Source organism: Theropithecus gelada, chromosome 6, assembly GCF_003255815.1.
Source record: "Theropithecus gelada isolate Dixy chromosome 6, Tgel_1.0, whole genome shotgun sequence".
NCBI classification, from domain to species: domain Eukaryota; kingdom Metazoa; phylum Chordata; class Mammalia; order Primates; family Cercopithecidae; genus Theropithecus; species Theropithecus gelada.
This window is the reverse complement of record NC_037673.1, coordinates 126,170,202-126,191,624: the sequence shown is the minus strand read 5'-3', so window position 1 is coordinate 126,191,624 and position 21,423 is coordinate 126,170,202. Positions and strand designations below refer to the sequence as shown.

General features: G+C 36.1%; 1 protein-coding gene across 1 annotated transcript; it reads right to left on the bottom strand.

Moving 5' to 3' along the window:
• Positions 1–2,560: 2,560 nt before the first annotated feature.
• Positions 2,561–19,388, bottom strand: KIAA1024L (KIAA1024 like). The gene is made up of 3 exons (XM_025389439.1): positions 19,224–19,388; positions 6,898–7,125; positions 2,561–2,740 (listed from the first exon to the last, which is right to left on the bottom strand). The coding sequence occupies exons 1-3, from the start codon at positions 19,386–19,388 to the stop codon at positions 2,561–2,563; spliced, it is 573 nt and encodes a 190-aa protein (XP_025245224.1).
• Between the last annotated feature and the right edge of the window lie 2,035 nt (positions 19,389–21,423).

The following is a 21,423-nucleotide window of genomic DNA, read 5'->3' as shown; positions in this document are numbered from 1 at the left end:
AGTTACTAAAATAGTCAGTGTTGAAGATAATAATAATTATTATTTATTGACTACCTGTTATGTGAGAAGGATTGTATTTAAATATTTTAGAAACACTAGTTCATTGAATCTGGATGAGAACTTCTCAAGAAAGCCGATTTCAACATAAGCCTGTTTAGGGCCGTCGCCTCTGCATTTTCCATGACTTTATGCTCTTTCTGTTCCATTTTCACAAAAACCTGTACTGTAGAAGGCGAAATTGGAACTTCCTTTAAGGTATTATTTTGCGTGTAAACAGAGATAAATTCTCTTTATTTATAAGTTGCCCTCACATGTAGATGCATAATATTAATTCAGTGCAGGACAATAATATATTTTGATTTTACAGTTACATCAAAAGCTAAAAATGAAGGTGATTTGGGAGCACTAGGAAAGTAATAAACTCATTTATGATGAAACAGAAATGACTGATAGTATCATAAATGAGAATAGAAGAGGGATAGGGAGAATAGAAGAATACTAGGTGCTTGACCAGAATTGACTAGGCAGAAGAGAAAGGTAATGAGTTGGGGGCAAGGGAGACAGGAATTCAGTTAAGCAGCCTTTACACTTTTATGGTTACTACTGCTTATTGCCTTTAGAAAGCCTTACCCATGCTTAATCCTAGGCAGCCACATGTAACCTGATGCAGCACAGATGCTTTCCATGTGTGGCAGAGACCTGAACATGTTGTGAATCCCTTAGAGGTAAACTTTGGGCAGGTAAGCTTTGAAGGCAGAGTAATAGCAGGTAATATCTATGTCCACAGTGAGAGTGATAAAGTCCCTGATACTTTATTTCATGTAATTCAGTTTTAAAATTCTCCTGTAATTCAATTTTAAATTGGACTGGAACCTTCCATGGAGGAGAAGAGGAATAAAAAATGAGGGACTACAAATATGGCTAACACCATTTTTTTTTTCTATACAACAACTTTATTGTTCAGTAAAACTGTCTTTTTTTTTTTTGAGATGGAAGTCTCATTCTGTCACCCAGGCTGGAGTGCAGAGGCACAATCTCGGCTCACTGAAACCTCTGCCTCCCAGGTTCAAGCGATTCTCCTGCCTCAGCCTCCCAAGTAGCTGGGACTACAGGCGCCCACCAACACACCCTGGCTAATTTCTTATTTTCAATAGAGACAGGGTTTCACTATGTTGGACAGGCGGGTCTCGAACTCCTGACCTCATGATCCACCCACCTCGGCCTCCCAAAGTGCTGGGATTACAGGCGCGAGTCACCACGCCCATCCCAAACTGTCTTGTACTGTACTTTATTTCAAGCATCTTTAAGACAAATACAACAAAATGATATGGCAATATCAAAGAACAAAATCTGACTTTAGGCTCATGGGAAGAAGAGAAAGTTCCTCTTTTATTTCTTGCTTAAGGCAGCCTTTGGCTGGGTTGCTTATAGATGAGAAAGGAGTGGGAATGAGGGGTTTAGGAAAGGATATTCTAGAAGGAAGGGCAGGGTGATGACTTGATTCCCCATCTGTATCTACAACCATGTCCCCAGGTATCTGCAGACAATGGAAGGTAAACTCAGGTTGTCAATTAGCTAGCACAAATTAATAATAACAACAGCCTTTAACTAAGCAACTGTTTATTTCGAGCCAGATACTCTTCATACCTGTTTTGTATTTGGTCCTTTAGCCAGCCCTGTTGGGCAGGTAATATCATTCCTTCTCTGAGAGAATAACTTGCCAGAGTCTGTTAGCAAGTAGCAGTTAGGCTTCAAACTCTGTTCTCTTAGCAGTATTCCCTCTGCTTTCCTAGGGACCCCCAAGTAGGCCATGGTTGGCAATATATACACACTAACTGCCACCAGGGGTCATAGCCAATTTGGATAAATTGGATCTAAATGTAATTAATTATGTAACTATGGCCTATCCAAGTTTAATTCTATTAAAATTGCAGCCTGAAACTGGGGCATCATAGATGATTACTGGGGAAATAAGAATAGATTTGAATAAGATATTTCTCTCCTTCCTTTTTTTCTGACTTAAACAGAAATACAGGAAAATAAAACAGAGAATGAATCTAACTCAGTTGGCAGCACAACCAGAAGATTTTTATCCCAGCTACCCAGCAGTTGGTTAAAAAAAAATTATCAGCTCAAACTTTTCTGGTGATTGCAGGAGGATGAGGTGGTAAAGAGTTAACAGTATTTTTAAAACAAGGTTAATATAGTTTAAGCATGAAAACAAAGCTGCTGACAATTTTTGATACTGTTTGCTCCCTATGAAGATATTTAATGTGGGTTGCATATAGTGACTGTTCTGTGATTATGGTCCTCAGAATTCCTGCTTCCCAAAGGACAAAGCTCAGGCTGGAACTCTTACAAAGCTTTTACAGAACAAAGTGGAGAAGCCGGAATGCCACATCCGACATTCACGTTCTTCAGGACAATTACATTTAATAGTACAATCAACAATCCATTCACACTGCATGTACATTGTTTTTGTTATTTTTTGGGGGGGTTTCAAATGTTTATCAGAAAAAAGTTTAGGAAATTTAAAGTAGCTCTGACTGTTGCAGTTTCCTCAGGTGAAAAAAGTAATAATAGTCACTATGGCAACCAAGATGGAGATGATGGCAAGTAAAATCAGACCCATACGACAAAATTTTGAATGCTTCTCTTGTTTCTCTTCCTTTTTCAATAAAGTGTCAAAACCTGGAGTGTACATGTCTCCCAACCAAAACCGCAGGTCGTTAGGATTTTCCTAAAAGAAAATTACATGGAGAATATGATTAATCAGTAATCAGTCAGTGTTACAAATTAATTGAGATTGCAGAACAAGACACTGTCATGGGGACTGATGGTCCATATTCACTCTGTCCTGGGCAAGGCTTCAATGTCATGGCTCACATGAGTGATACGAGGCTTCCTTGAATAGCATAAAAATGTAGCTACAGTCTCCTGGCTGACAAGGAATCCCTGCAGTTCCAATTTGTAGGTCTGCATCAGAATTAATTAGGCGGCCTTCGTGAGTCTTTAATTAAATTGCTCACATTAGAGGGTCAGAAACACAACAGTGTTTCTATCATGTTGTAGCCAATTTAGTGTTCCTTACATCCTATAAATAGTGCATATAATTCAGCATAGTACGTTGAAATAAAATGAAAATTCTTTGCTTTAGATTAACCTTTGAGGTTTGATTTTGTCTGCATGGCAGGAATAAACATGCTTGGTGGGGTTTTCAGTAAATCCAGAAGCTGACTTCCATGGAAGTAGTAGGACTAAAAGTCAGGAGTCTCTTCCATTACTCTTGACCCACTGATTTTCCTTGTAGAGGGCTGCCACATGTCTGGCATGCAGAAACTTTGTTTGACCTCCTGAAAAAATGACCCATTATATTCTTCCCCACATCAGCTCTTATTTATTCCCCATGTCTCTCTTTCTTTCACAGACTTCATCTTCCCTTCCAGGCCCATAGAATTATCAAGTCAACCTGATCTCCTGTACCTGATAAATCATGTGCAAACTCTATTGTTCATACATTAATAAAAATACTTTTTTTCCTGTTACATCTCTTGCTATGTTTTGGTGCTGTAGATTTGGTGTCTATGCCTTATATACAACAAATTTACAGTGAATACTCAATCTCTGCTTTCACAAACCTACTTCATGCTTCATTATATTTCACCTGCTTTGTTGTAATGGCTTACAGTGGACTGCCCCCTCTCTTTGCCTCTCCAGTCTCAGAAGACTTAAAGTCAGCTGAAATGTGGCACAGCAAGTTTTCTTTCTCAGCGTCAGGGGTCAATGAACTAGCTTCAGACTTCCAGGTGCACTGCTGGGAGAGGAATGTGCATGCGTGTATGAATAGAAAGTGAGGATAGATTCTGATGATGGCAAAACAATTCTCCCTAGTACTAGTTTGAACTTCTTAGTTTTAGAAATGCTAAAATGTTAAAATAAAATATGGATGATCTGTGAAGAAGGATAATGATGTAAAAATCCTTCTCTACCTCATGCCTATCTTTCATTTTGTGTCCTAATCAGAGGCCTGCACTTCGTAAGTTTAATGCCTCTGTTCTCCACTAAGAACTTCACTCATAGAGACTATTTTGTCTTACATTCTGCTTCTAGCTTTCCTTTGTAATTAAATATGGATTTCTTTTCTCTTTTCTGGCTTATAAACTCTTACCAATGTAGAAAAATGGGAGTGACCACAGGGACTTGGGTTTATAGCCGAAAAGTGGTGTCAAGGTTTCAGAAAATAAGTTAGGGGTTCTATGAGATATAGACAGGGGTGAAGATGAAAGTTGAATTAATGAGGTAGAAAAAATTTTAATGAAAACAAAAGTTATGGCTTTTGTTATGACTGGGTATGGGAGGGAGCAGGTCCTGATTGTAGTAAAACATGGCACTCATTGTATTTATGGCTCATTCTTCCTAAACATAACTCATATAATTGTCCAGCTTAAAAAATTACTCCTTATTGCCAATAATCTTCAATTTCATAAGCATAACATTCAAACATTTTTTAGCTTTATTTTCTAGCCTTATTTTCCCATTATTCTATTACTTAACCTGTAGCTCCTATATTTCTGCCTTTGCTCTTGCTACTCCTGAAAAAAGAGCCTTCCCACTTAGGCAAGCCATTTATACCTTTTGGAATTCTATACATCCTTCAAGCCCATAATAAGTTTGCTTTTTCATGAATTCCTTTTATAATCAAATGTGATTTGTGCCCCCTTCCTATCCTACATGGCACTTTTTCTTTTATATTTTTCTTCTTTATTTTTTTTCAGTGACACAAAAACTTCTTTTTATTGTATAAAGTAATAACCATTCTTAATATGAAACTTCCACTCAATGTTGAAGAAGAAATAAAGAAGCACGGAAGTAATAACATGGGATTATCAGAAAACCTGACTGATTGTGCTGCTGCTGGCAATGGTGATGATGGACTAATTCCACAAGAAAGAGAAGAAAACCTGAAAAGCAGCAATTTCCTAGAACGGAGAATGAAGAGTATCACAGGTAAGCCTATGGCAACATTTAACAGGAGATAATTATGTGCTATTACACTAATCCTAATTTGGGCTTTTATAGTGAACAAGTTTTATACTTTTACTAGAATGTTCAGCCTCACCTGGTAATCAGAAAAATGAAAATCAGCAAACAATGTGTTACCATTTTTTCCAATCATTGATGATTTATTTGAAAAATAACCAGTATTGGCAAATGTGAGGGAAAGGCATTTTCTTTTCTTTTTTTGTGAACTTTTATTTTAGCTTCAGGGTTACATGTGCAAGTTTTCTTTATAGGTAAAGTGTATCATGAGAATTTGGGGTACAGATTTTGTTTTTTAACTTTAAGTTCCGGGATACATGTGCAGAATGTGCAGATTACATAGTTACACTTGTGCCACGGTGGTTTGCTGCACCTATGAACCCGTCATCTAGGTTTTAAATCCCGCGTGCATTAGGTATTTGTGCTGATGTTCTCCTTCCCCTTGCCTCTCACCCCTCACAGGCCCCAGAGTGTGTTGTTCCCCTCTCTGTGTCCATGTGTTCTTATTGTTCAACTCCCACTTATGAGTCAGAACACTGCATGGCACTTTCTATTACCGTTAGTTTCCTTTATCTTGTTCTATAGTTATTGTCTGTTAATTTGCTCAGTTAGATCAACTTTTTGAGGGTAGGGACGGGAACATTCACCTCCATAGTTCCCTTATTTTACATGTAATCAGCAAAAGGAAGAGGCCCTAACATACAGTCAAGAAATGTTTGTAAAATGTATCAATACTTTTTTTTTTCTAATAGTAGGGGTGACTTTTAGATGTCCTTAAGACTCTTGGTAAGGAACGCAAAATTTATAAAAAGAAGAAAGAAGGAAAAAGAAACACAAGCTTATTGTTTCTGTGGAGAGCATCTGTTATGTAAACTTCTCTGGAAAACGGGCTACATAAAAGAGGAGATACATTCAATCTACCAAGAGATTAAGAAACTTCCAAGATTCTGGACAGTGGGTCTTTTGAGTAGCACATATTTGAAATTGTAAAAAGTGTGAGTGGGATTCAAGGAGACAGGGTGCTTTCCTGTTCAAAAAAAAAAAAAAAATTCTCGAGTGCTTAAGGTATGGGGCTTAGCACAGATAAACATTTTTGAATGAAGGGTATGTACTTGGAAAATGGCAGGCTTTCCTGGCCCGGGGCAGGTGGAGGCAAGCCAAGACTGGCTAGGAATCCTGTCCATTCAGAAAACAGAGGGCTGCTTCCTTGCTTTTCAGGTATTTTGAAGTTTTTCATGGGTTGGGGTGACACCAGTGGGGGCAAACAAAGAAAGAAAAACTTAAGTTGGATTTAAGCTGGGTGAATGAGTTCATTGCATACTTTTCCTGTGTTGAAATGTTTTTGTTTTGTTTTGTTACTGAGACACAGGAAAATGACCAAAATGTAAATCTTCAATCTTAAATCACTGAGAGAGCTGAGATAAAATAATCTTTGATGAGAACTTCCTTGCACAGTGCCTAACACTTAATAAGTATTTTTTAATAAATGTAGACTAGGGAATCAGCTGTTAAGTGTTCACGAACATAAATGTTTAAAAACTAAAAGAAAACGTAATCTTGCATATTAATTTTCAATAAAAGTTTTACCCTCCTGGAAAACCTTTGTTCTGTGCCACATAGTTTTTTTCTTCTCTATACTATACAGTTGCCAGTAACTGTCGAAACTGTAAAACTCAAAACAAATAAACATAAATACTGACTAGAAGGGAGAAAGAAAAGCCAGGAGCCAAAATGCTCTGAAATCTAGAGATTCTGTGCCTAGTGAAGAATACCTGTCACTTCAATAATGCTTTCTTTTAGGATTATTTGACTGATCTCCCTTATCAGTTGAAGAAGTTGACACTTAGTTGTGAGTACCTTCAGATGTCCAGAGAGGTTTGTGTGCAGGGAACGTTTGTCATATTCCTCAATGGTCCATGATGGGTTCTTTTTTCTTTCTTCCATAGCTTCCTCCAAACTTAGGTCACCATAGAGTGGGTTATTCTTCATAACTGATGACATGGATGGTGGAGGGCTATCAGCAGTAACAAGGCTCTCTGCACTGGATCCCCTAATTCGTTGAGCAGCAATATTCTTCTTTTCCCTCTAAGAGGCAAAGAAACAAGGCATCTCTTAGCAACGGGCCTTCTGATAGTAGGGAATGCAGTGTGAGATAACTGTACCTGATAATGTGCTGATTTTGTGCAGAAACCCAACAGATTAGGACAATGAATGAGGAAAGGATTCTATGGTTTCATTTGACCTAGAAATCTAACATCAATTGAGTTTTTTTCTTTTTGTGTGATCTTGAACAGCTTTACTAATCATTCATTAAAATGCTATTTTATAACTACAGAGAAAGAGCCTTGTTTACTGTCAAATTCAAATAGTAGAATTCTGAACAAAGCCAACTTTTCTCAGGTTACTTGCATTGAGATTTAATGACATTTTATTTATCTCTATTTTTATAGTCCATGACTTATTAAAATAGTATTTAATATTGCTATGTTAATCCAGCAAAGTCAAAATTAAAAGACATTTTAGAGATATGCCTCGACTTTCACAAATACTATCATGGCTCCCGTTTCAGACAGCTTTGAGGTCGAAGCTAACTTAGCACTGTACGTGTAATTTAGCATCTGTGTGTGTAAAGGCTGTTATATAGCTCTAATACTGACTTTCAGGTTTTTAAAAACTTTTTTAATTGAAGCATAATATGCATATATAGAAATACATAGCTCTATAAATTCTTGCAAACCAAACAAACTCAAGATTCAACATCCAGACCTAGAAACATGACATTACTAGCACACCTCATGCTCCTTTCCATTCACCCTTCCTCCCCCTGCCCAAAGAATAGCTATAATAGCACCCAAATTCTAACAGCATAGATTCATTTGGACTCATCTCATATTTTCTATAAATAAAATCATATAATGTGTGCTTTTCTGTGTCTGGTTTGACCTTCAGACTTTTACTTTGTTTTGTTTTCTTCTTAAGTATATTGAGCTATCATGAAGGTAGAAATTAAAAATGTGTTCATTTTGGAAATTAAAATTTGTTCATTGGTCAAATACAAATTGAGAAGAATAAAACTTATAGAGTCATGTTTCATTTGTCATGGGACATCAAGAGAGGGATTGCATATAAGTTAATATTAGATAATCTTTTACCTTTAAAAAGAAGTGGTTCATTTCCTTAATTTACAGATATTTTTCAGTAAATGTATGTCATGTATTTTAGACACCCAAAACAGAGAATATTTAATAGGAAGTTTATTCTTCTGAGTCATATTTATGATTATCTGATGCTGTCAACATTTGTTGGTATATAGGTCATATTAATTTATATTATATAAGCTAAAGTTGTAAACTGTTAAATGTAGTTTCCTTCTGAAATGGCTAGCAGGAAAAAAAATCATCTAGATAAAATCATTCCCATTCTCTTCGGTGTTGGATTTCCCTAATTTTCTTAATCCATGCATTTTTCGCATTCTTAGAGCTCAACTTGCAGACACCTCTCTGACTTTAATAGGTCCTTGGTCTGCTCAAAGTCAATTTATATTCTTTAAAACTGAAGTTTGCATTGAAATAATAAATCTTCTTGGCTTAGCATTTATCTCAAAGATAGATTGCTTGAAAAGTAATGTTTCTGAATTGAGCAAAAGTAATTTGATAAGAAATGTAAATGGTATGAGCTTAGCATAATTTTTACTTATTTTTTTTCTTCAAGGATAGGCATCTTTGATCATCTCTGAAGAGGGATAATTCTCCTGACATTGACAAATTGGCTTTGTCAGATTGTCTTCTACACTGTTGGTTAAGTTTCTTAAATAAGAAAGATCTATACATGAAAATATAGTTTTGGGGAGATCAAGGAAAAAAGTACACACTCTATTACAATGTATATAGACTTAGAAAATCTAATGTGTAAAAATAGCAAAATACTCAGAGATACATTTTAAAAGAACATTCAAGCTCTTATTTCTAGACGATATTTTTGAAAGTTGTGAGGTTTATTATAGAGCATAGTACTATTTATTTTTGCACTGCATGTGAATTTTATGTCTGAGAGACAGGCAAAGAAAAATTAATAGTATAAATTTATTATGAATTTAATCACAAAATAAGCAATACTGATTTTGGTTGGCTTTTATTTGAATCTTGATAAATTTTTTTAAATAGCTTTCAGAACATCAACAACAAAAAACCCTTCACTCTACCGCACAAGAAAGAATATATTTACCACAGGAAAACTCAACAGTAATTCAATTATTTTAATTACTTGGACATTAAAATAAATTACATTTTAAAATATTTATTTAAAAAAGGTAACACTTCAAAACCTACCTAGGCTTTTCTGTATTAAGCATAACTTTGTTCATTTATCATTTATATACTTTAATCATTATAGACTCTATGTGAAGTAAACTATAATTCAATAAAGAGAGATAGAAGGCATTTTTGAACAAAGAAAATTAAGTGTACAAATTAATAGGTTATTGTAAAAACTCTAAAAATAGTAATTCAGGAAGAAGAAAGTTGATAACAAATATTTAAGATACAAGAGAAATTTGAGAGAGAAAGAGAGAAAGAAAAAAACTGATAAATGTGTTTGTGAGTCTAGGCAAGCATTGATTTAGGTGAAATAGAGATAATAGTAATAATCACTAATTTGTGAATTTAAAGTAAGAGAAATGAATACACTGGAGTATAGTAAGTTTAACACAGATTTTTTAATTAGAAATTTTTAAGAAATAATTTCAGTGAGGATATAGAGATATTGCTAACAAGCAAAGAAACAATGTACAGCTTCTAAGTCACCAGAGCAGTAGGAAAAAGATGAAGACTAAACAATCTTTAAAAAGGCTCAAAAAAAAAGAATACAGGTGGAAAATCTCAGAACCATAGAAAAACAATTATAAATAATCGCATTAAATGTAAATGGAATAAACTCCCTATTGCAGTGACAGAGATTGTCAGATCAGATTTTTAAAAAAGAATTAAATTATAAAATATTTACAACAGAAATGCCTAAAATATAAAGATTCGGAAAGAATTAGAGTAAAAATATATAAAAATTTATACTAGGCAAATATAAACAATGAGAACTGGGTGTTGTGACTGATGAAATGCTTACTCATTTTGTTTCCACTTTCTAAGCACAGAGGATATCTACTTTTCCTAATCTGTTTTTGATTTTATATTGGGGCCACATGTTTTATGTCTAATGATATGTGGATGAAAGACCATTTCCAAGTCTGCCCCTTGAAATCTTCCACGTGATTTTGGCTCACTTTCTTTTTTTATGACACTATACACATCTCAGGACTCTTGTGAATGTGCTTTATATAGCAGAAGATGATTATACATATGTGATGATATATATACACACACACACTAGGTGATACATATGGCATATATAGTATATTCATATACCATTATATATAAATATACACACATATATGTATGTGTGTATATACAGATATGTTTGCATGTATATATATATTTTTGCTGGGTTAAGCCTCAGTAGATGCTCAGCAAACCTAATGAAACTCAAGTTTGACCAGTAAAATTCCTCGCAAGATCCTTGGCTTAACCTTTCCCTTTCTTATTTAAAGCTTAATAGAGATTCTGATATTGTAGAGCCTCAAGAAGGAAGGAGCTTGGATTCTACTCAGAAGTGAGTCTCCTAGGACATCTATCACATATACATCGGGCCTTGTGTGAATGAAACATATATTAAGTCACTAAACATTTTGGTATATTTGTTTCCATGACATATCTTAGCTAGACTAACCACCAAGACACACACACACACACACACACACACACACTCTAGACAAAATAGACATGGTCAAAAACTTTGCTAGATATAAAGAAGGTTGCTAGAAAATGAATAAAGTTAGTTAACATTAGTAAAATATTGTCATTCTAAACTTGTATGCATCTAATAAAATAGTCTCAACATTTATAAAACAAAACTTAATTACATGGAGAAATTTATACATGTAAATTTCTCAAGCATGCAAAACCATCATTAAGAATAAAAAACCTGGATGAGATTGGAGACTATTATTCTAAATGATGTAACTCAGGAATGGAAAGCCAAACATCATATGTTCTCACTGATAATGTGGGAGCTGGGCTATGAGGACACAAAGGCATAAGAATGATGCAATGGACTTTGAGGACTTGGAGGGAAAGTGGAAGGGGGTGAAGGATAGAAGAGTACAAATACGGTGCAGTGGATACTGCTTGGGTGATGGGTGCACCAAAATCTCATAAATCACCACTAAAGGACTTACTCGTGTAACCAAATACCACCTGTACCTCAATAACTTATGGGGAAAAAAAAGGATAAAGAAGATGTGAGCCATAAAATCAAAAGGTTTGTTCAAGTGACATATATAGATGTCTTTATTAAACAATTGAAAATATTCATTTTAAAAATATACACTGAAAATTTTACAAAATTGATAACATCTTAAATTCCAAAACAAATTTCAAAGATTCAGTATTACGTGGACCATGCTTTTCGACCATTGACAACTTAGTTATAAATCTAGAAATCATTATCAAAAACATAAAATAACACATTCTGCTGACATTTAAAAATACATTTCAAAGAAATAATAATAAACATCTTAAAATTTAGGACAGAATGAAAGTGAGAAATGCTACATCCCAAAATTGTTGGCTGGATCTGAAATGGTATTTCGAGAGAATATTATGGGCATATATGCTTGCATTATAAAGCTGAATGAGAAAATTAATGAGGTAGTAAGCATGAATTCAATGTCTTAAAATTAAAGCCATTGAATTAATATAATAAAACAGTCAAAATGAAATCATAAATATAAAGGCAGAATCAATACATATTAAAGAGAATAAGTATATACAATGGAGAAGATAAAGCTGAAAGCTATTTCTTTGGAAAAATATTTAAAATATCTCTGGCAATACTGCTCAAGAAAAATAATAGAGACACAAATCCACCCAGTTAGGAATGGAAAGGGGAACTGACAAGAGACACAGCAGAGATTAAGAAACAATCAGAAAATAAACTGAGCGACTTTAAACATTTATGTGCAGTTGGACAATTTCTTACATAATGTAACTTACCAAACTTATTGAGAAAAAAATAAAAAAATTAACAAACCTGTGATAATTTGACTAGTTGAATCAATAGTTTTAAATCTCCTCCAAACATACACATTTAAGAACAGCAGGCCAGAGGGTTTTACAGTCAACTTCTACAATTCTCAAAATACATAATTTCTTAGTCAAATTCTTCCAGAAAATAGGAAAAGGAACAATTCCCAGCTCACTTTTGAAATTAGTATAAACTTCAGATGAGGGCAGTAAGTAAAAGAAAAGTATAAGCCAATTTCTCTTATACACATAAATGCAAAATTATAAATGCAATATTGCTGAACAGAATACTACAATATGTACAAATTATATGTAACAAGATAAAATAGATTTTTACCAGGGAAAGATGTTATGCCAACAGGATGGTTTAATATTAGAATACTAATGAAATTTACCACATTAACAGGAAAAAAAAACCATTAAATTTTACAATAGGCCAGAAAAAGACTTTCAAAATATTCAAACATATTCAAAACAAACACTCTTAGTGAACTAGAACTGGTAGAAAATTTTCTTAAGCTAATTAAGGGAATGGGCCCCAAACTTACAGAACACAGTTTACTTAATGGTTTAATATTAGAAACACTTATTTTAGTTTCAGAATTAATACAAGGATGCTAGTAATCACAATGTCCATATAATTTTGCAGTGGAAGTTCAAAGCAATGCAAAAATAATAGAAACATAAGTAGATAAAAGAAATAGGGTTATAAATAAACAAATAGCAGATGACATGGTTATCTACAGGGATGTTTATGGGGAAAATAAGAGATTTTACTTCCTAGATTCAAAATCAGTATGTAATGATCTATTGTATGCATGAGTAATGCTCTATTATAAAACATGACTTAAAACGTACTATTATCAAGAGAAAAAATAATATAAGTATTTAGATAGAAACCTAGCAAATTATATGGAATAGTTCTTTGTGGAAATTAAAGATATTATTGAAGGCCATATGAAGAACTGAATAAATAAAATGATACATCATGTTCATGGATGGAGAGAATCAAGGTCATAACGATTTCTGTTTTCTGCATTGTGATCTGTACATTCAGTGTAATCTTTATCATAATCTTAGTGAAAACAAAGCATTTTGTGTATATTTCCTATGTGAGCACATAGACAAACTTTCCCAGAAAATCAGCTCTTTCGTGAACATACCATTTTTGTTTTAAATTGCTAGAATGGAAAGCTTTGTAAAGCACATATTTCACTGTGTCATTCTTTTGCTTTAATTTTTCACTGATTCTTCAAAATTTTCGGGATAAAATTCAAAATCATAGACAAAGCCCATGGACCCTCTGGTGTGATCCAGGTTTCTCTGAAACCTCATCTCCTGCCTTCCCCTGCATATAACCAGGGCTCTTGGTGCTCACAGGTGGTGTTATAACATTCAACGTACCCTTAATATAGGCTTTCATGCCAGAGACATTTGGATCTCAACTAAGAACAGTTTGTTGGAGCAATTTGGGTGTTGTTTTTGGAAATACACTATCCAAAGCCAATTCCCTAATCCTATAAATTTAGTATAACTTGGTACCCTGAGGAACTTGATGATGCTATCAGTCTACTTCCTAGATAATATATGCACCTGCAAAGTACCACATTGTCATCCAATATAAGCTTAGAAAGGATAGACGTATTGTGCAGCTTTCCTTTTCTTTCTGTCTCTCTCTCTCTCTCTCTCTCTCTCTCTTTCAATGGAGTCCCACCCTGTCACCCAGGCTGGAGCGCGATGACGTGATCTCGGCTCACTGCAATCTCCACCTCCCGGGTTCAAGCAATTCTCCTGCCTCAGCCTCCTGAGTAGCTGGGATTACAGGTGCATACCACTAAGTTCAGCTAATTTTTTGTATGTTTAGATGGGGTTTCACCATGTTGGCCAGGCTAGTCTCGAACTCCTGATCTGGTGATCCACCTGCTTCGGCCTCCCAAAGTGCTGGGATTTTTTTTTTTTTTTTTTTTTAAACAGAGCCTTGCTCTGTTGCCTGGGTTAGAGTGCGGTGGCACGATCTTGGCTAACTGAAACCTTTGCCTTCCAGCTTCAAGCGTTTCTCGTGTCTCAGCCTCCTGAGTAGCTGGGATTACAGGCCATGCCATCACGCGAGGCTAATTTTTGTATTTTTAGTATAGATGGGGTTTTGCCATGTTGGCCAGGCTGACCTTGAACTCCTGGCCTCAAGTGATCTGCCCGCATTGGCCTCCCAAAGTGCTGGGATTACAGTGTGAGCCATGGCGCCCGGCCCCTGCACTGTCTTTTTCAAAATAATAAATGGAAGATTGAAAATAGAGACAGTTTTAGGAAGGCATGACGTGTGTTCAGAGATAGAAGAAATACAGTTATACACAAAAAAACCCATGATAAAAAGGAAAGACATTGAAATTTATGGGAAAAAAAGAGTGTGATTGGATTGGAAAAGAGTGCAGAAAGGTGATTAGGAAATATATTCAGTAAATGACATTGTCTAGAAATCAATGGAAGAGCAGCCTCTCACCCTTAGCCTTTCCCTCCATCTCACGGGTTTAGTTTGGAATGCTCCTTGGTTCTGAAACTGATGTGATAGAAGACAGGAAAAGATATAACAAAGGAGTTAATCTGAAAATATTCTGATGTACAACTGCTAATTAGAAAATTAAGGCCCACTACAATAGATGAAAAAAAAAAAAAAGACATACATTTTTCTTTCTTGCCCTTTGAATTTTTTAAAAAATTATACTTTAAGTTCTGGGATGCATGTACAGAACGTGCAGGTTTGTTACACAGGTATACATGTGCCATGGTGGTTTGCTGCACCCATCAACCCATCCTCCAGGTTTTAAGCCCTGCATGCATTAGGTATTTGTCCTCATGTTATCCCTCCCCTTGCCCCCCAACCCCTGACAGGCCCTGGTGTGTGATGTTCCCCTCCCTGTGTCCATATGTTCTCACTGTTCAGCTTCCACTTATGAGTGAGAACATGTGGTGTTTGGTTTTCTGTTCTTGTGATAGTTTGCTGAGAATGATGGTTTCCAGCTTCATCCACGTCCCTGCAAAGGACATGAACTCATTATTTTTTATGGCTGCATAGTATTCCATGGTTTATATGTGCCACATTTTCTTTATCCACTCTATCACTGATGGACATTTGGGTTGATTCCAAGTCTTTGCTGTTGTGAACAGTGACTCAATAAACATATGTGTGCATGTATCTTTACAGTAGAATGATTTATAATCCTTTGGGTATATACCCAGTAATGGGATTGCTGGGTCAAATGGTATTTCTGGTTCTAGATCCTTGAGGAATTGCCACACTGTCTTCCACAATGGTTGAACTAGTTTACATTCCCACCAACAGTGTAAAAGACTTACTATTTCTACACATCCTCGTCAGCATCTGTTGTTTCCTGACTTTTTAATGATCACCATTCTAACTGGCATGAGATGGTATCTCATTGTGGTTTTGATTTGTATTTCTCTAATGACCAGTGATGATGAGCTTTTTTTCATGTTTGTTGGCTGCATGAATGTCTTCTTTTGAGAAGTGTCTGTTCATATCCTTCACCCACTTTTTGATGGGATTGTTTGAAAACCACATATTTTATCACATTTTTTAAAAAATCAGCCTTTTTTTCATTACTTGTTTTATAAAGCGGTTGGCAGAAGTATTTGGAATACATTTCTAAATGCCTTCATCAGATACATCCCCCAAATTATTTTAACAGTTAGAAACATTAGATTTTGGCGAATGTTTCTTCATTGCACTGACATAAAATTTGTTGTGAAGCTTCTTTATTTCTTTGGTGAAAGAATTAACGAGAAGTATAAATATAATAGAATCAAATAATATCTGTGTATACTCTCTGCAAATATAGGTGACCTGAGTATCTGCATAGATGGGAATTACAATGTCCCTGGTTACTGAATCAACTGAGACCATCACTGCTTATTTTCCTAGATTGAGGCCAGGTATGGTGACTCATGCCTATAATCGAGCACTTTGGGAGGCCAAGCGGGGTGGATAGCTTGAGGCAGGAGTTCGAGACCAGTTTGGCCAACATGGTGAAACCCCATCTCTACTAAAAATACAAAATTAGCTGGCCTGGTAGCGGGTGCCTGTAATCCCATATACTAGGGAGGCTGAGACATGAGAGTCGCTTGAATCTCCAGAAGTTGCAAGGAGCTGAGATTGTGCCACTGCACTCTAGCCTGGGTGACAGAGCGAGACTATGTCTCAGAAAAAAAAAAATAGATTGAATGGTATTGCTTTAGCTCATATAAAAATGGCCAAGAGAATTTCCTCTGAAAATGGAAAGTGAATTTTAAAAATTAAACGATAAATCATTGAGAGTAAAACGATACCTATATTTAAGAATTCAACGTGACATTTCCAATCTAGGGAATGTCTGTTTTAACTCCTGGGTTACCCTGAGTTTGAAGGTAATGACTGCAGGTTAAGTGCTTTGCCATTCCATAAAGTAGTCTATATCCTAAACACCATGCACTTGTGTAGTGTGGGATGAAAGGATCAGTTGACACAACTCTGGAGTTTGTGTAGATTTCATGTGGTATTATATCTACTGCTTGGGTTAGTCACACAGGTTGACATATCTATTGAGTACATTCCCTCAACCACCATGTGCACACATATACACATACCCCTTCATCCACAATATTTATAAAATAATGGAAATGAAATGATTTGCTAATAAATTCTAATGAAAAGATAACTTTAATACATTTTGAAATACTGGTATAAATAACAATACATATGTACATACTTCCATACATATTCTTGATCTTTTATAGGAAAATCTGGCTCTCAATTGCTTTTACTTCATATTTCATTTGCTCTCACTTTTAAGGAAATTTCTAAAATAAATATTATCCTAATACTGCAAGTGGAAATACTGAGGCATGAATGAAGGGCCATGATAGATGTCTCTAAAACTGGTTTATTGTGACTTTGAGATAAGAAACCAAGTTTCTAATTTCTTTATTCCATGTTCTTCCCGTTGACTTACTGACTCCCCAGTGGAGTGAGAGCTTTAAATTAAGAGCTACTCGGTAGCCACCACCTTATGTGTGCCTAACACCTCAATATACTTGTATATTCAGTGTCTTCTTTCATGGAATGGTATCGTGGTATCATGGCAAATATTTAAAACTTCTATATGGCTATTTCTATGACATTTATTATTTTATCCAATGAATATATCAATCATGGACTTTAAGATCCATCCCCAAAAGAGAATTATTTACTGATGCATTGCAAAATGAAGTAGTGAATATCGTTGTTGTTACTCATATTTTGTGCCACACCTACCTGGTTACCTGAATTTGTACTTGATGTACTGTCCTGCCTCTCCACTCCATGCATTATTAATTGGCCAATTAGTACACTGGCCTTCACTACATTTCTTCTTAGGCTAAAAGGATAACTAAATCAAGTGTATTTGAAGTTTATAATGTTAACACCACATATTCAAAGACCTATGAAACAGAAGTTTACCTCTTTGGTTTTTCTTTGAATAACTATTTCCACCCAATGGAGCCTGTAGAAAAAGTTGCCTTTTAAAAATTTGCATTTCATTTAGGTTTAGGAACAACATTCAACAGAGTTTTAACTGTGAAGTTCCACATGAAGGAAATAGGTCAACTTCAGTACCAAACAAAAGATGTTAGATCAATGTGTTCCAACCTCAAAGGAATTTACTGGATATGTTTTCTTAGACTAAACTGCATAGCATAGAAGGGCCAAGTTTTCTGAACTGATTTTTGAATCATTTTATTCTATGTTATAAACAATAAGGAGGAAAAAGGAGCAATTTCATTTCATTTCATTTAAAAGTAAAAAAAGAAGCACATCTACAAATACAACAGCAACAACATGGCTGGGTATGAAATGGCAGAAGGGTTTGAGGATTACCAAAGAGATTGATGCAAAATTTAAAAAATGCCAGTTGTCATAATAGGCTGCCTTACAATGGAAATAAATTAAAATCCTTATAGGTGGAGGAAACACTTACATAATCATTTGAGTGTACTTGCTTTTGAATGATCTCATGATAAAGGTCCCGAGGAGCCCACAAACATACCACAAAGGAGTCACTTTACACCAGGGCTCATGAGTAGCAACTGTTCTTAAAAGAAAACAAATTTCTGTTCAGGGAATTTGAGCCACTCCAAAGGATTTAATGACTTGCAGGGGTTTGTAGGTCAGTCACATCTGTTCTGTAATGAAATGCTTCTTCCTGTTTCTAAATTGACTAACTCTTAACCCCATTAGCCTTCATGTCTTAAAGCAAAGATTATTCCTGTTTCATTAGCTGTGCAACAGTTAGGGCCTTTATGTTTATTCCAGCAGATGGAACTCATCACAGTTTTATTCTTCTCTTTTGGTCAGCGAAAAGAAGGAAAATGCAAAAGAAAAGAAAAATAAAACCTGCATTTTGTTTGAAGGTCTAATTGGTATTCCTTGTCCACACGGACACCTGTGGAAAATAAGAATATCTACAATAATAGCTAGCACTTTTTCAAGGTGGAGAGTTCGCTGTATTTTTTCCCTTCAATAATTAGGTTTCCATTGTTCTGTTCTCTAAGTCTTCTGTGTATGCTATGACAGGGAGCTAGTCCAAGGGAAGCAGAAGCAAGACCTCCAGCTGTTTTAGAGGCTTGTTTATGCCCACAATGTAAACTTCTGATGCTTTATGCTTAGATTACACCAAAGATAGAGATGGGAGTTTTTCCCCCAAAGTCTTATTTGTGTATATAACAATTATTTTGAAAATTTTTGAAGGGAAGGAGTAAAGGAGGGCCACCTGAAATTTCAAATGAAGACAGGCAGAGAAGCTAATGCTTGGAGGGGAGTTAATGAATGAGAGAATTCATTTATTTTATAAATAAAGAAAAGTTCCTAATGTTAAGGAAGAGAGAAAGACTAAGTTGGAAGACAGAGTAGCCACCTTGTACTCTGTTCCTATAGGCTTCTTTTTGCATAAATGGTGAAATGGCAGATGGCGAGAAAGAAACAAGCCCCCGTACCCGTATTTTTGTGCCACTCGATCTTACCTGTGAGTAGACAAGGTTTTGCCAGTGTTGTGCAGCAGGATAATTTCCACCCGGAAACCTCGCCAGGCTGGTCTGAAGGAGGGCTGAGCTCCTCGTGAAAGACTTTACGTCAAGCTGCAGGAATTTGTCAGGATGGTTGTTATTTGGCAAAACAGAGAGATCCATGTCTCCCTTCACCTACAGTGGAAAACAAAGGCAGGCAAAGCTGCTCCTGTCAGACTCCTCCATTATTAATGTGCCTGAGGATGCTCCGACCGGCATCTGAAACCAGGCCTCTCAGCTGCACACAGTCACTGCTCTCAAAATGATACGTCAATGCACAGGGACGAAGAAACAAAGCAGCACACTGCCCTACCTTTCTCACACACATGTACACTGAGGGTGCTTGACTGGAACAGATGGGGCTGTACTCATTAAAATTAATAGGATGACAGAATTAGATATGTGTAGCACTGAATGTCTCTTCATTCAGAGTTAGAAATAACAATTTAAGGGAAACTATTGTTTGAATAAAGGCTGCCAGAATCTCAGTGTTACAACCCGCAATGTGGAGCACAGGAAACAGTCACGTATAGAGAGACAGTGCTTGACTTTTCTCTTTGAACATTGCTGAGCTAACACAGCTGACCAGGCCCTGCCTCCGCAGCCTCACATGTGATACTCGGGATTATGTTTCTTCTCATGTTTTGACTCCCAGAGCCTCAACTCTTGTGAAACCTAACCAGGTTTAGGTTGTCAGCTTTGTTACGGGGAGGGAAATGGCAAGAATTTGCTTTATAGTTTGCTACAGTAATGTAGTGCCCCAATCTACTACCTTGACCCATTCACTATCTTAGGTCCCCTTGGCTCTGTTCCCAGCTGTATATGCTCTTAACAACGTGCTTTGGTGTTCACACGGCACGTTTGGACCGCCCAAAAAACATGGCTGCTGGATTTGGATGACACGCTCTTCTAAGTGAACCCATCTGCTGTTAAGAGAGCCAAGGTGGTGGGAGTGAGTCTGTGGGCAGCTGTAGCCAGCCAGCAAGTTGTGATGACTTTAATGGAGATATGTTCTCTCTTTACAAGGGACTCTGCTTTAGGTGACCCATACTTCTCACTGAGAAAGTATGGATTTCCATCTGGAGGGAGCAGAAACTTTCCCACTTGTGAGAAGGCAAAGGATAGATATATTAGCAGTTTCTAAAAGACATAGGTTGTCTGTTAATTTTGCATCTCTATAAACCCCTCTGACTCAGCAGGAAAGTTTCTCTTCCAGGGGCAGTGGGGTTACATGTGGAATGTATCAGCACCAGATCTCAGAAGAGTGCCATACAGCTTACAAGAGTCAGCAGCCAGGATGTTCTTGAATCAAGCAAGACACTGGAGAGTACTTACCTTCTTCACAGCAATAAACATGAGGGGGTGTGTTAAAAAAATATCTGCCCTACTTATAGTTGTAAAACTGAATTAAGCAGTTAACTTTTTCTCTGAGAATGTTTTGGACCCAAACTCTATCACTATTTTACAATATTTAAATAGGTTTGGATGGTTTTATAAATGCATTTACTAGAGAAAGTAATAGGTACTTCATAATGACAGTTAATAACAAAACAGTGAAACCACAAGTGTTTCAAGAATCAAGTGTATTATGTGTATGTGCATGTGCTTGGTACTTTCTGGATTTTCCTGCTTGCTGCCAGAATATATCTAATGAACAAATATTTCTCAGGCTGCTTGCTCTTCCTAAAAGATTCTTTGGGGAATAACACACACCTTCAAGAAGAAATTTACTTGTCTTTGGCTTTCTATATTGGCAAGCAGAAACACAGAACCTAGATCCAAATATATTTGATTAGGCTTTTTCCTTAGCCAAAGCATGAGGTAGGTGGTATGAGCCTTCAGTTTTCCTTAGGCGTCCTTCCTTTCAATACTTCCGTCATTCCCTAGTTGCCCAAGGCTTCAATACTGTCTTGTTCTACTTACAAGTTTAGTCTCCGTCTTCTCCCACCATCCTTTGTCTGCCTTTACCCCCAAACCATCAATTCTTATTTCTTATTGCTATCCCTGTAGGTAGCCTACCTGACTATCAGGAAATCAAGCTTTTACTTTTTAAAGTATAGATTCAGGGGGTAAAGGTGCAGGCTTATTACATGAGTATATTGCATAATGGTGTTGTCTGGGCTTCTGGTGAACCTATTACCCAAATAGTGAACATAGT